At 46.5% G+C, this 13,773-nt stretch overlaps 1 protein-coding gene and 2 non-coding genes across 3 annotated transcripts; all 3 read left to right on the plus strand.

Annotated features, from left to right (window-relative positions):
- Nucleotides 1-4,110: 4,110 nt before the first annotated feature.
- Nucleotides 4,111-4,181, plus strand: TRNAG-GCC (transfer RNA glycine (anticodon GCC)). The gene has a single exon. It is a non-coding gene; the product is annotated as a tRNA-Gly (tRNA).
- A 79-nt stretch (nt 4,182-4,260) lies between these two features.
- Nucleotides 4,261-4,331, plus strand: TRNAD-GUC (transfer RNA aspartic acid (anticodon GUC)). The gene has a single exon. It is a non-coding gene; the product is annotated as a tRNA-Asp (tRNA).
- Nucleotides 4,332-8,778: 4,447 nt separating this feature from the next.
- LOC144129587 (uncharacterized) lies at nt 8,779-13,200 on the plus strand. Its single transcript, XM_077663717.1, has 4 exons — nt 8,779-9,087; nt 10,618-10,711; nt 10,831-11,613; nt 13,169-13,200. The coding sequence occupies exons 1-4, from the start codon at nt 8,935-8,937 to the stop codon at nt 13,198-13,200; spliced, it is 1,062 nt and encodes a 353-aa protein (XP_077519843.1). The 5' UTR covers nt 8,779-8,934.
- Nucleotides 13,201-13,773: the final 573 nt, after the last annotated feature.

Raw genomic sequence — 13,773 nt, forward strand, 5'->3', positions numbered from 1 at the left:
ACTGCATAACATTTTCTGCACCCCGGTTAATCCTAAATCTGCCCTTGTGTCCTGTTTTCAGAAGCTGGCCGCAGTTAAAGGAATAGGGTGCGAGTATTTGTATTTTCCAAAACATGTGGCAACCCTATTATATTACTTCATAGGTGTTCCTTAATAGGAGTTTAGTCTAATCAAGTATAATGTCAAATATTTCATAAAAGGAAGAATCCACACCAAATTTCCCATCATAAAATGGCTTGCGAGTTGGAAGTCGTCATTCTACCTCTTTTATCCTGCTCATTTCTCTGAGCTTTCTTGATAAGTTAAAAATCTGTATTTTGGGCCTTGCCTAGCAGCTAGGTTTCATATCCTGCAGTTACGTGGCATACATATTTATAGTTTTTAACTTTTGCTTGGTATTGGCAGGTTTTGCAGGAGCTGCTGACAATGCAGCAGCAAGCCGATGACCGGGCAACCAAGGCTGCCAGAGAAAGTACCGAGCTGAGAAAGCAGCTCTTGGAACTGCAGAAGGAAAGCAACGAGATTCAAAGAGGAATGCTTGATGTCATGAAATCGTACTTCACAGCAAATAAAAATCAGGAATGAAATAATCTGTCCCCTCTGAAATAAGTGATGTATTACCAACTGCGACAGACAGTGCAGCATGGTCAAATGCTTAAGCCGAATATTTTTTAACTACTACCGTCTAATTTGTCCGCATCAATAATGATACAGCACCCTCTTCAATATTTTAAACTTAAGAATGCTTATCACTGTCGTTTTATTCTGCAAACATTAAACAAGCCTTTGCCCAACATAAAACAAAATATTTTGTGGCCAACATTGTTAATAATTATACATGCTATACGACAAGCTATCAAAATTATAAAATGGGTAGGCAACTGAACAAGATCCAAGTTGTAAACCTCCAGAACCCTACAATGCCATTTTGCACAACATGACACAATGGTAGCACTGAATAAAACAGATACACATACATGCTGCAAGCATTAGGCTGAGGCCACGTCTCAATACTTTATGCGGTGTAATGAATAGGTATACTATGAAGTAGGCAGGTGCTTTGATTGATGGGTGTACCGTCACAATTGCATGATAAACTCTGCTGCAAAAGACACTACTTTTCATCATGCTATACAAATTGAGACAGTAGACATGAAAGTCCAGTGGGCGGCACGTCCTTTCTGAAGGCTGGCTTCAAGCAGTCGATTGAAAGGGTGTCAGTGTGCCCATGAATGTCGACAATGAAGAACTTCGATGTTCTTTTGAGTACATGGAAGGGGCCGTCGTAGGGGCGCTGAAGCGGCTTGCGGACAGAGTCTCGGCGAACAAAGATGTGCGTGCAAGTCGCGAGTTCGCATGGAACATGTGAGGATCGTCGAGACTGGCATCGGAGATGTGTCATCCTGAGATGGCGGCAAAAATAGCGGAGCTGTGTCACGTGATCGGTAGGGTCTGGACTTGTATACGAACCGGTAGATTCGAAAAATTCACCAGGGTGAGCTGAAGACAAGTTCTGCCGGAGTGCAACGACGATCTTGTTTCAGCGTAGCACGGAGGCTGAGCAGAACCAGTGGTAAGGAGGCGGTGCAGTGGGTGGTGTCGAGTTGGGCTTTGAGGGATGTTTTTAGCAAACAATGGAAGCGTTCGATCACCCGATCATGCTGCTGCTACACATGCAAGACCGTTCACTGTGAAGCAAGGTGCTTTGCAAGGGCATTTCTCACTGCCACCCCCGAAGGCTCCTCTTGACTGCTTGTGTAGGAAGGCTGTGGTCGTCGTCCATCCTCTAGACGAACCACATCCAGCCAGTTGGCGTCGCATCTGTCAGTCATTTCCTCACAAATATTGTGCAGTATGCAGCGGCAGCGAACGACTTTGTTCACATTGACAATGTCGCATTCAAGGCCCTTAAGCAGTATGCAAAAACGTGCCTTGAGCCGCCCGAAGGCATTTTCTACCACACGCCTGGCACTTGAAAGATGAATGTTAAATGCCTGCGTGGCAGAATCAGTAGTCCCAAAATGCGGGTATGGCTTCATGATGTTTTTTTGGAGTGAGAAGACTTGATCAGCCAGCAGCAGAGGTGAAACATGCACTCCTTCGATGGTTTTGGCTTCCATCTTAAACAGTTCTCTGCTCAGAAACTTTGGCAGTTTCGATTCTGCAAACACGCCTGCGTCATGGTTCCTCCCAGGAGATCCACTCTTTGTGTAAAGGAATTTGTACCTGTGGTCAGCAATAGCCAAAAGTATTACACTATACCACCCCTTATAGTTATGGTAGTCCACTGCATGCTCGGAAGGTGGACAGACTTCGATGTGGCAGCCGTCTAGTGCTCCAACAGCTTGAGGGAAGCCTGCAACTGTAAAAAACTGCTGCAGGTGTTCGGCCAGTTCGTGCATCCTCGGCATTCTCTCGTACCGAGGTTCGAGAAGTCGCACAACAACATCGCAGAACTCTTTAACAATGATGTTAACTGAGGAGGGACTGACTCCAAACACGTTTGCCACAGTTCTTTCTTCCGCGGAAGTCGCAAGACGATATACGGCAATTGCCACACGTTTATGCAGCGGTATTGCTTTCTGCATATTTCTGTCCAGCCTCCTCATGCGGTGTCACACATTTAAAATGTATTTAAATGTGCCTCTTGTCATTCTAAAGTTCTCCCTAAACCCAGCCTCTGGCAAGTGCGGAAGCGTTGCTTCGTACCATGAAGCTTCGCGCTGATACGCCCACACACTCCACTCGCGAGAGCACAGAACTTGCAGCCAGAACTTGGAGGCGCCGGCACGTATGTTCGGCTCGTTCTTGCTCGGCTTGCTTGTCTTCAAGTTCGCCAAGAATGGCGAGCTGTCGCAGACGTAGCTGCTGCATTTCCATTTGATAAGCGGCGAGCACAGCGAGGAACTTGCTCTCTTCCTCGCCGCCCGGCACAGGCTTGCTCTGAGCCATCGCTATATGCACAACTTCCCGCCGACGCACAGCACTGTAAACACTTCATGTAGTAAAATACACTTCAACCACGAAGAAAAGGATGGACTAGAATTGAAAATATACTTAAAACAGCAAAGTGCACTTATTATGACACGAGAAACAATCTGAAATTGAATAAAACGAAAACAGCGAGAAGCAAAACAAATAGCTCAAGGTGACGAGGCGATGGCAAGCAGCGAAGGAGGATTGCCTTGGCTCAAACATCGGCTACGGTGTCGACTGCGCCCCATGTTGAAAGACTACCTTCATGTTTTGTCTGAATTCGAACAACCTCGGGTAACAAGTTTAGATGCACAGGCGATACTAAGCTTAGTTCACAAAAAGAACTTCTTATCACAGTGTTTTGTTAAATGTTTTGTATATCACGGGAATAAAATGGGCCTTATAATTGTGTCTGGAGCAGCAGTCACGTGACCAGCGCCGAACACGCCCATGGGACAAGTTTTCGCGTGTAACACCGCCAAACTGAGGTTAGTGGTAACCAAGGTTATCTCCGCCTAACCATGGTTATGGTTAACCGCGGTTAAGTCGGCCGTGTAACTAGGATATAAGTTACATTCCAACACACTACCAGTTAAAACCTGGTTGCATGAAAAAGGTATATTCGTTCCTTGGACAACAAACTGCATTCTTTGCAAGAAGCCTTGAACAATAGAGCACGTCTTTCTGGACTGTTGGGACCCAATCTTTAATTGGGACGTCCTCAAGAAAACACTCAAAAAAGAACTTCCTTTAGACTGATATGGGATACGGTTTCTACCAGTTGAGAGTGAGGGCATTCCTTTGGATTTAATCATGCTCCTGGGCCTCCACAGCCTGTGGAAAACGAGGATGCAAGTTCGACATGCAGACCTCAAAACACGTCCTGTGCGCGAGAACTTCATTGAAAGTGTGGTGCTCCTTAGAGAAACATGTAGGGCACTACCCGATCCACCTTAGTGGATTGCCTCACTAGACGAACTTGTGTTTTTGAAGAGATTTTAAACCTGTCGTGATAGCCAACGTGTCGCTGTGGCGGTTTTAATATTTATGTGAAACTTGTTTTCTGTGAAACTTGCTCTTCTTAAAAAAAACCTGTTTTGTTTCTATGTCAAGATAGCCAATAAAGAAAAAAAAGCGTCGGCGGTTCAGTGGTAGGACACTCGCCTGCCACGCGTGTGGCCCGGGTTCGATTCCCGGCCGACGCATGTGTTTTTGCTTTCCTCGCTCACGGATTTTCAATGAGAGTTGGTCTGCTTTTTTTCTTTCCCTCTACTGTGTAAAATGGCGTCGGTGGTTCAGTGGTAGAATACTCGCCTGTCACGCGGGTGGCCAGGGTTCGATTTCCGGTCGACGCATGTGTTTTTGCTTTCGTCGCTCACGGATTTTCAATGAGAGTTCGTATATATATATATATATATATATATATATATATATATATATATATATATATATATATATATATATATATATATATAGTGATTATTTATTTAAAATAACAAAAAGGAAGGTAAAAGATGTTTGCTCACCCCGGCATCTGCCTTTTTTTTCCTTTCCCTCTACAGTGTAAAATACCATCGGTGTCGGTGGCTCAGCTTATCGCGAAAGCGAGGAGTATTGAAAAGAGCAAACTACAGAAGCTCGTGACAGCTGGAAAATGGAAAGGCACCAACCTCTCAGTTTTCGCCAGAGCTGCAGTCTGCAACCTTTTTTTTTATTAGCAAGCTCTGGTATGTGATGCAGGTGTTGCATTGCTCTCGTGTGAACATTAAGAAGCTACACCGGATTTTTGCGGTATTCATAGGGGCTTCCGAATGGAAACGTTGCAGGCGAACGAACCTATTTCGGCGGGTAGAAGGGGGGCTGGGGCTAGGGCACCTCAAAAAAGGCAGCTGGTGAACCGTTTTTTATTTTTTCGCGACGTCCTCAGCAAGAAAGTGATGACAAGGCGGAAAACGCGACGAAAGCCGCGGTCGAATCTCAGGAGAGTGTGGAGACCAACCACACCGATGCCGTGGACGTCAGCCAGGAAGCTGCTGGTCTATCAGCTGGGAAACGCTCCCATGAGGAGAGCGTCGGCGAGAAGCCGCAGCCTTGGATAGGTGGTGACGAGCCGCCGCCTAAAACAGCGGGGACTCGACGCTCGACGCTGAAACCCCGGCCGAACTTCTCTGCCGAATCCCGGAAGGCGGGGAAACCGCCTCCGTAGCTGCCCCATGAGGTTTCGTGCTTTGTTTTTTCCTTTGTTGTCGTGCAAAGTACCCAGCAGACAGTGTGCCTTGGTCCGGAAGGGCTGTCGAGGGACATCCGTGTGGTTTCCCGACGCCAGCACTCGGATTCCTTTATCAGCGACTATGTACACTGCATTCTGTGAGTTAAAAAGAGTGTTTCACGATTTGGTATAGTGGGCACTGTATGTCAAAGGCCTTTCATTCCAAGTGCATGGCGATGAAACTAGATACAGCTCTGCGCGTAGCTACTTTGAACGTCAGAGGCCTTTGTGCAAGGAGGCGCCAATGTCAGCTGAATCGCCTACTTGCTTACAACGTGCTTGATATAAAGGCTATCCAGGAGACGAAAATAGAAAGTGAGGAAGCTACTGATCGTATGGTGTCTCACTTTAGTCCAGTCTTCAGTGTTTGTGTTTGTCATTCTGTTGGCACCTCGGGCGGGTGCACTATTTTAATGCGCAGCAATCTAGGCATTGTTGTAGAGTCTGTTTCTTTTTTTTGCGCAGCAATCTAGGCATTGTTGTAGAGTCTGTTTTCGCATGTACCAAAGGACGTCTTCTTGTCATTGATTTCACTTTTTCTAATCTGTGTTGGCGAGTTATCTGCGTGTATGCACCAAACGTAGAATCCGAACGCCAAGAGTTCTTCAATCGTCTTAAATATTATTTTGTTTGTGACAGAATCCTGCTGGTGTTGGTGATTTCAACTGTGTTTGTGTAGCGGCGGACCGTATGAAGCGCTTGCCGGTGCGCGAAAAAACTGCTCAATTATTGAATACTATTGTACGCGAGCGACCATTGTTTAGAAGATATTGGTGAAATGTTTACCTACGGTAATAGCCCTTCCAGCGTGACAGTCATGCTAGGTTGGATAGGCTGTATGTATCTACGGGACTCGTGTATCTCTGCATGAACTATGAAGTTCAACCTGTTGCATTCAGCGACCACTGCCTCGTAATCTCAACCTTTGGCGCCAAAAAAACATACGTCCTTTAACTGGCACTTGTGGAAATTTAATGCTAAGCTGTTGGAAGACGAAGATTTCATAAATGAAACTACAAACGAACTGCACAGACTGTTAGAGACAGCCTGACAGCTTGGCTGTTCAATGGGAAGATTTCAAGGAGTGGGTGAAGCGTAAAGCAATAGAAAAGAGTTGTCTTAATAGGCACAAAGATAAGGAAAAGGAAACTGAGTTGAATGAGCAGTTAAAATTCCTGACCTGCATGGAAAGTTGTGAGCCCGGCCATTTCTTGAAAGAATTGAGGGAAGTAAAAAGCCACCTTGAAGAAATAGACACAGACAGTTACAAAGCAGCCGCCATTCGCTCTATGTGGACCGGTGAAACGCCAACTAAACGAGCATTGTCCGACGAAAAACGTTACATTCGCCAGAAAGAAATCACGCAGACAAGGCACGGGGCTGAAGTTTCTAGCGATACGAAAGTTATCCAGAAGGTTATAATGGACCACTTCAACGGCCTTCTAAGTCATAAGCGTGAGATGGATGAAGGATTTCTGGTTCATATTTTTGCCCCTATTGCCAGGACTCGAGGATGAAGTGAAGGTGCGCCTGAGATGCCCATTCGTGTCGGAGAAATTGAATCCGCAATAGATGAATTGCAAAGTGGAAAAGCACCTGGCCCAGATGGACTATGCACCGATTTCTACAAAGAATTCAAATGCATGATAGCTCCCTTTCTGCTAAATGTGCTCGCGGAGGCGTACGAGAGAAAAAAGTTCCGCTGTCTTTTACTACTTCAAACATTGTCCTGATACCCAAATCAGATGATCCGGAGAAGCGCTTTTGGTGGGCTCTTATCGGCCGATAAGCCTCACCAACGTAGATTACAAGATATATATGAACGTTTTAGCAAAGAGATTACAGGGCGTAATCAAAACATTGGTTGGACCGCACGAGACCTGTGGCATCAAAGGACGCAGTATCGCGACAAATATACACGTTGCACGTAGCATACTGGAATGTTGTGACGCCCTTGGGGAGCGCATTGCAATGATTCAGCTGGACCTTGCGAAGGCCTTCGATCGTGTTTCACATGACGTTCTTTTTTGCATTCTTGGTCATTTGAACGTGGGGCGAGTTGTAAGATGGCTTTTTAGTGCCGACTCCCCCATGGCATTGATGTCAAAACACTTACAGCAATCTGCATTTTGCTTGTGCGGATTCGACATAATCGGCGCAAGCCACTCTCGGTAGTTGTCGTTCAGCCACGACCTCTGAAATTTGCATTTTCCGGGCATTGCTTGTACGCACATTGACTGGCACACACTACGCTGCTGATGCACAAAATGTCACGATACCGCCGTACACGCACACCCAAGCCCTACACGTGCAATAAATCTCGCGATACAACCGCACTTATACCCCTGTCACACGGGCATTTCGAGGGCCCTCGAACCGATAGTCTATCGACTCAAAGGCGATCGAGCGCTGCCACACGGGCAGTTTCAATGGCGATCGAGTCAATAGCCTATCGAGTCAACGGAGTAGCGCAGAAATCCATCGAGATTTCGAGGGCCTTCGAGCGCTGCCCAAGGTTGCTAGCGTTGCTTCGAGCGGCGCCAAGCGCACTTTCGTACACGACACATCCACGGTGCAAAAACATGAACATTATTCGCATAAAATTTAATGCAAGCAGCCTGTAAAATTATTTTAAAATTATATTAGACTGGTTTTAAGTGCATTAATTTTGCGTTGCAGTCTTTGCGTTGCTTGCGTACTTAACGTTGACAACATGGCGGCACCCTGCCCGCCCGCTTCACAGCGATAACAGCTTCGTCGCTAATCCCTCAAAGCAATATCGTGTTCCAAGCTGTTGTATTCGCCTTCAATTTGCCCATTCTTACCCTCGCATAAAGTTTCAAGAGGCAAATAGCTCTTATTTTTCAGCTATCATGGCGATTTCCCACGTCTTAAGCCTGACGAAGCAGCGCTCCGAAGCAGTTGGACTGGCTTGGTTTTGGCTCGTCTTGTATTAGTGTGGCTATAGCAGTGTATGCATATGTCCGTCGCGTACGTGTAATTAAAAGGGTTTTGAACGACTTTCGCGTATGTCTGTATTTCAGCATTTAGTATACATTTATTAAATATTTTTGTTATTTTTCCAAAATCCAAAGTAGCGATTGTGGCGCCACACATCCGTGGCGTAAGACACGAGAACCATTTCAATGGCCATTGAGATTTGCCGTGTAGCAGCGGCGAGTTCGATGGCGATTGAGAATCTCGAAGACCCTCGACTCGAGGGTGATTGAAACTGGCCGTGTGACAGGGGTATAACACATGTGAGCGCTACGCGCGCACAAAATGTCGCAATGGAACTGCACACGCACGCAGAAGCGTTATGCGTGCACAAAACGTGACGATACAACTGCACACGCAAGCGCTAAACACGCACGAAATGTCACAATGGAACCGCAAGCGCTAAGCGCGCACAAAATGTCACGCTTCGACCGCGCAACCACACACACAGTGCCGGCCATTTATCTATTCAACTGGAAAGTACACAGGAATAGACCACATGCGTAGGGTGCCTCGAAGCCAGCGCCGCCGTCCAGGGTGGTGACACGCTTTGGCATGCGCCGCGCCGCCGTCTTCTCCGCGCTCGCCATCTTGGGGCAAGTCGCTTTTCGTGCCGCTGCTGTGGAGGGTTCGAAGCCGTGTTTTGCGCTGGATTCTGAGCTGATGAACTGCTTTAATTCACGAAAAATAGCATGCCAGGGTGTTGTGTTCCATTGTGTGCCGGCTCGGCGAAGAAAGGAGCGCGATGTTTTCGTTTTCCACGGGATGAGGGACGGAGAAAAATATGGGAGGCGAAAGTGAAGCGTGAGAACTGGAAGGCGAATGACAACGCGAAGATCTGCGAGGTAAGCCACAATGTCTGTGCTCTTTTTATGCATTATTAAAACTTCTTTTTTTGGCTAGTTTGTTCATATAGATAATGTAAAAAAATTTAGCGCGAACAGACAGAGACCACGAGGAAGATGAGACACACACACAAGCGCTAAACAGACACAGACCACGAGGAAGATGAGACACACACACAAGCGCTTGTGTTTGTGTGCCGTCTTTCTCGTGGTCGTTGTCTGCGCTAAAGCTTTTAGATCTTTTTCTAAATGTCGCTCACAGTTATGTGCTTTCAGTAGGAATAACATACCACACCGCTTCGCCCATCCGCTCGTAAGCACTGACTTTGTGCGGTTTGAATATATGTTTTTGCCTTGTTCACCAATCTCGCACTGTGCGCAACAGGAATTTTTGTGTGCCTTCAAAGCTGCAGCTCGAAGCCTAGTTAGAAACGTGAGTACAGCACGTGTTGCATCGCATTGCCTGGCATTGGAAGTAGCGCGCTTTGTTCTTGAGGCGGAGCATTTTGAATTACCAGTTATGTGAAGGCTTACAAGCTAAATATATGAATCATTGCGTCTTTTCACTTTCAGTGAGCTACACTGAACTTCCGTATCATTCACGGAGTGTCTCACGATGATCTTTACTCTCTCGCGATCGCACATTTTTTTTTGTTCAGAGCCGCGGTGAAAACACGTGAAGCAGGTGGACCCCGGTATTTGTCGAAGGAATGCGCCATTGTACTCTTTCAACAGCTGCCCTTTACACTCGATCTTGAAAGCTGGTAGCAGCCGTCGAGGCTTCCGGTTCACGCAGATTAAGGAGCATTCCCCTCTCCTTTTCAAAAAAGAATATAATAGAGGCTGACGGGTGAACCTCCCACGTGCTACCTACCCACTTTTGTGGCCAGAGTAGGAAGTGAAAATGCAGTCTATGAACAGGCAGTTTCGGTTGCAAAAACCTGCCTACGAGTCAGCCGTTCTGGAATTTTGCAAGTGGTCTTTTCGCAAGTGTTTAATTCTGCGCAGCACAAATAATAGGCCCCTTCACTTTCCTTTCCTAAAATTATTCACGGGAATAATTTTTCGAGGTATTTGCGATTCGCAACGAACCCAAAGTTAGGCCCTCGCGAAAATTAAGTCGTTTACAGTATATGGCTGGCAATTCGACTAGTCGCGAAGAAACTTCTATTGTGAACTGTCCGTCGCTTTAAGAAAGCGGTCGCGAGGAAGCAAGGTGCCTGCGCAGTACAGAAGTTCATCCCGAATACAGCTCTTTCTTCTCCATGTAATGACACATCGCGAGGCGAAGTGCACCGTTGTCAAACGCGCAAATACAGGTCCGAGGTTAAGCCAAATTTAAGTGAAGTTAAATTTGCCCGTCCGACACCCGAATTAGTGCTGTCGCTTGGTTGGCGTCCACAGAAATACTTCGTGATCCTGTGCTTGTAATATCGCACCGCTTCCTTAACGTTTTTTTATTATCTCATTTGTTTGCGTGCACACGACCAGAGGCGCGAAATGACAGTTTCATCGTCTCTCTCATTTTAGCGCCACTTCGAGGAAGATCAGTTTGAGGGCAACAGAATGGATGGACGGCGGCTCCTCAAGTCAACGGCTGTCCCGACGATGTTTGATTTTAGACGTAAGTGTTTGTCCCCATTCGGTTTGCTAGCCTAGTATCCGCATCAGATAATCTGAGGAGCACTAGAGCCTCGGATATGTTTAGGTACTGATGAATTAATTTCTTTCTTGCGCGAACAGCTGAGCCGAAGCGAAGAAAGCCGCCTGCACCGCGGCTTTTTCCTGGTAGTTCTACACCTGACGCTACAAAAGGCTCTTCGCCAACCCCTGAGACGACACCTGACCAGGAAGAGACCCTAGCGATGCCTGAAAACACGCGTGAAGATTCAGGAGAACAAATCGACATTTTCTCGCTGTCCACAAGTGAGCTGCGAAAAAAGCTGCAAGACGAAAAAAGAAAACGCAGCCAGTTAGAAGAAAGTTTGTTGCAGGCAAACAAAAAGCTGGAAAAAGCTGCAAAAAGAACAAAGCAGCTCGAAGAAAACCTTACAACGTTGACGGCAAATTTGAGCTTGCTAAACCAGGACCAAAAGGCTGCCTTGGAAAAGAAAAACCGGAAGAATTGCTCCTGGGGTGCCAACACGATCAAGAAGGCGCTACAGCTTAAGTTTGCATGTGGTTCGGCCGGCTACGACCTTTTATTGGAACAAGGGCAGCCGCTTCCATCTAGAAGGACTCTGTGCCGGAGACTGCAACACTTAACCTTCCTACCTGGTGTGCTAACAGAAATTCTAACTTTAATGGAAGCCAAAGTGGCTGCAATGTCTGAGATTGAAAGGGACTGCGTCCTTTTCCTAGATGAGCTGGAAATTCGGAGAGGTGTGGAGCTGGACCGTAGCAGTGACTGCTTTCTTGGCAAGACCACGCTCCCCGAAAGTGACCAGCCTGCCAACCATGCCCTTGTTTTCATGATAGGTGGTTTGAATACGAGATGGAAGCAAGTAATAGCCTACCACTACGCAGGTGCGTTTGTCAGTGGAGATAAGCTCAAAGACTTTGTCTTTCATTTAATACAGTTGTGCACCCAGATATCACTGCGCGTGGTATGTGTCACTTGCGACATGGGTAGTTCAAATCGTTCCATGTGGAGGTCACTGAACCTGTCGAGTTCTCGCAGTTCTGTAACTGTTTGTTCTGTGCCACATCCATGTGACAGCGAAAATGTTTTGTATTTCATGCCAGACCCTGCGCATGTGCTAAAAAATTTGAGAGGGCATTTGGTGCGAAAAGATGTGATGCATCTTAACGATGCCATCGTCGCAAGGTTCAAGTTGCCCAGCAATGAAGTGTCGATCGCGCATGTGGAGGCTGTTCTAAACCTCGACACAAACCAGTTGCAGGTCGCATCGAACTTGAGCAACATCCACATATCTAACGGTCATTTTACAAAAATGAAGGTAGGGATAGCGGTTCAGCTGTTTCGTGAAGTCCCAGCAGCGATTAGATATTACATCGAAATCGGGAAGCTGTCACCTGAAGCAGAAACAACTGCGTGGTTTTTTGGAGTAATTTTTAAATGGTTCACAATAATGACTGCTCGCCATCCCTCTGTCGCTCTCAGTTTGAAGAATGAGAGTAAATATGAGGAAGCCATTGCACATCTCAAACTCACAATGGAAGTCATCGAAGGCTTGGGAATAGGAGTAAGAAAAGTGTGGAAGCCAAGCCAGGCAGGGGTGCTCATGTCAACAACAGTAGTCCTGCAGCTGCACATCTTTCTGCTGAAAGAACGCCGGTACAGTTTTGTTTTGACTGGGAGGATGGTCCAAGATTGTTTGGAAAACCTTTTTTCGGCCATCAGAATGATTTCACCTGTGCCGAGCCCATACGACCTAAAAAATGCACTCAAGATTGTAACTGTCAGCCAGTTCCTCAAAGTTCCGAAAACTTCAGGCTACGACATCGATGACAGCACTTACCTGGTTGATTTTTTTTCGGCCGAAATCAAAGAAGTTCAGCACGAAGCTGAAGTGCACGAAGGACTTTCAGCATGTGATGAAATTGAAGCAATAGAGTCATTGACAAGAGCTGAAATCGACATCGTCGCTCACCTGGCCGGGTTCTTGGTAAGGCCCCTTGCGCTTTCCGCAAGGTCCTCCGCCCCGTGCACACGAATGCTTCTTTCTGAAGAGGTACGAGAGGAGCATACCCTAGTGCAGTTAAAAGAATATAATGCTGGAGCCCGTAACCTTGTATATGTGAGCGAGCAAGTTCTTGACTTTGTTTCTTCGTGCGAAAGTCTCTTTAAAAACCTATCGGAACAAAAAGACATCTGTCGTTTGAAGAGTCCAATGAAGACCATTAAATGCCTTATCGAACAAACCGTTCCCATTCCGGCGGTTGATTGCGCGGAACACCCAAATCTTATGAACAGACTGTTAGAGCGGTTTGTGACGATGCGCCTGCGCATTTACTTGCGTTGGCTAAGCCAGCCAGAAGAATCGGATGATGGGTACGGCAGCAAAACTGTCGCTGGCACAAACCTTGAATAAACTGTTTAAGAGATGTCTCCTCCTAGGCATGCAGCCAGAGGCAGCTTCAAGCGGTTGATGATTATTTTGAAATAAAATGCTTTGTACATCACCGTGTGGCAGGAGTCAAAGTTTGGTCTACTCATCACGGATAATCTTTTTCTGCTGCGTCTATTTTACTGTCTACAATAGACGACTGCGATGCAAAATATTTTTGATATGCGCGGCTGACTAAAACGTCAACTAGTTGTTCATCTGCATCAACAGACGCAGTTAAAGCCGTTTGCATGTCATGCACCTTATAAACTCCGTCATGTTCTGGCAGTACAAAAGGCATTGCTCTATAAAACAGTCACTTCAGTTAAAATAACCGCTTTGAGCATCTGAGAAGGCCAAAAAGTAAGTGCTGTCCTAGCTGCACAGTGGTCATTTGCTCTAAAAGCTGCGCTTGCAAGCAAACGCTAGCTTTTTTCATTTATATCACTAAGCAAAAAGTGCTCAGAACTGTGAGCACATATGCAGAAACCTTATACAGCTCAGCCTGCTAGCGAAAGCGCCTTCTAAAGAAGGATACCGGCCGACGCTCCGTAGCCCCGCATTTCAGCGCTTGCCCCAAGACGGCGCCCACGAAGGTCGTGTCTCCACCCTGTAC

Source organism: Amblyomma americanum, chromosome 4 (genome assembly GCF_052857255.1).
Source record: "Amblyomma americanum isolate KBUSLIRL-KWMA chromosome 4, ASM5285725v1, whole genome shotgun sequence".
Lineage (NCBI taxonomy): Eukaryota > Metazoa > Arthropoda > Arachnida > Ixodida > Ixodidae > Amblyomma > Amblyomma americanum.

Excerpts from the sequence above, each read along its gene's own strand:
- LOC144129587 (XM_077663717.1), top strand. The coding sequence starts at position 8,935 with ATGCCAGGGTGTTGTGTTCCATTGTGTGCCGGCTCGGCGAAGAAAGGA. Across the intron at positions 10,712-10,830 it reads GACGATGTTTGATTTTAGAC|CTGAGCCGAAGCGAAGAAAG; the intron begins GTAAGTGTTTGT and ends TTGCGCGAACAG. Across the intron at positions 11,614-13,168 it reads AATAGCCTACCACTACGCAG|GCATGCAGCCAGAGGCAGCT; the intron begins GTGCGTTTGTCA and ends GTCTCCTCCTAG.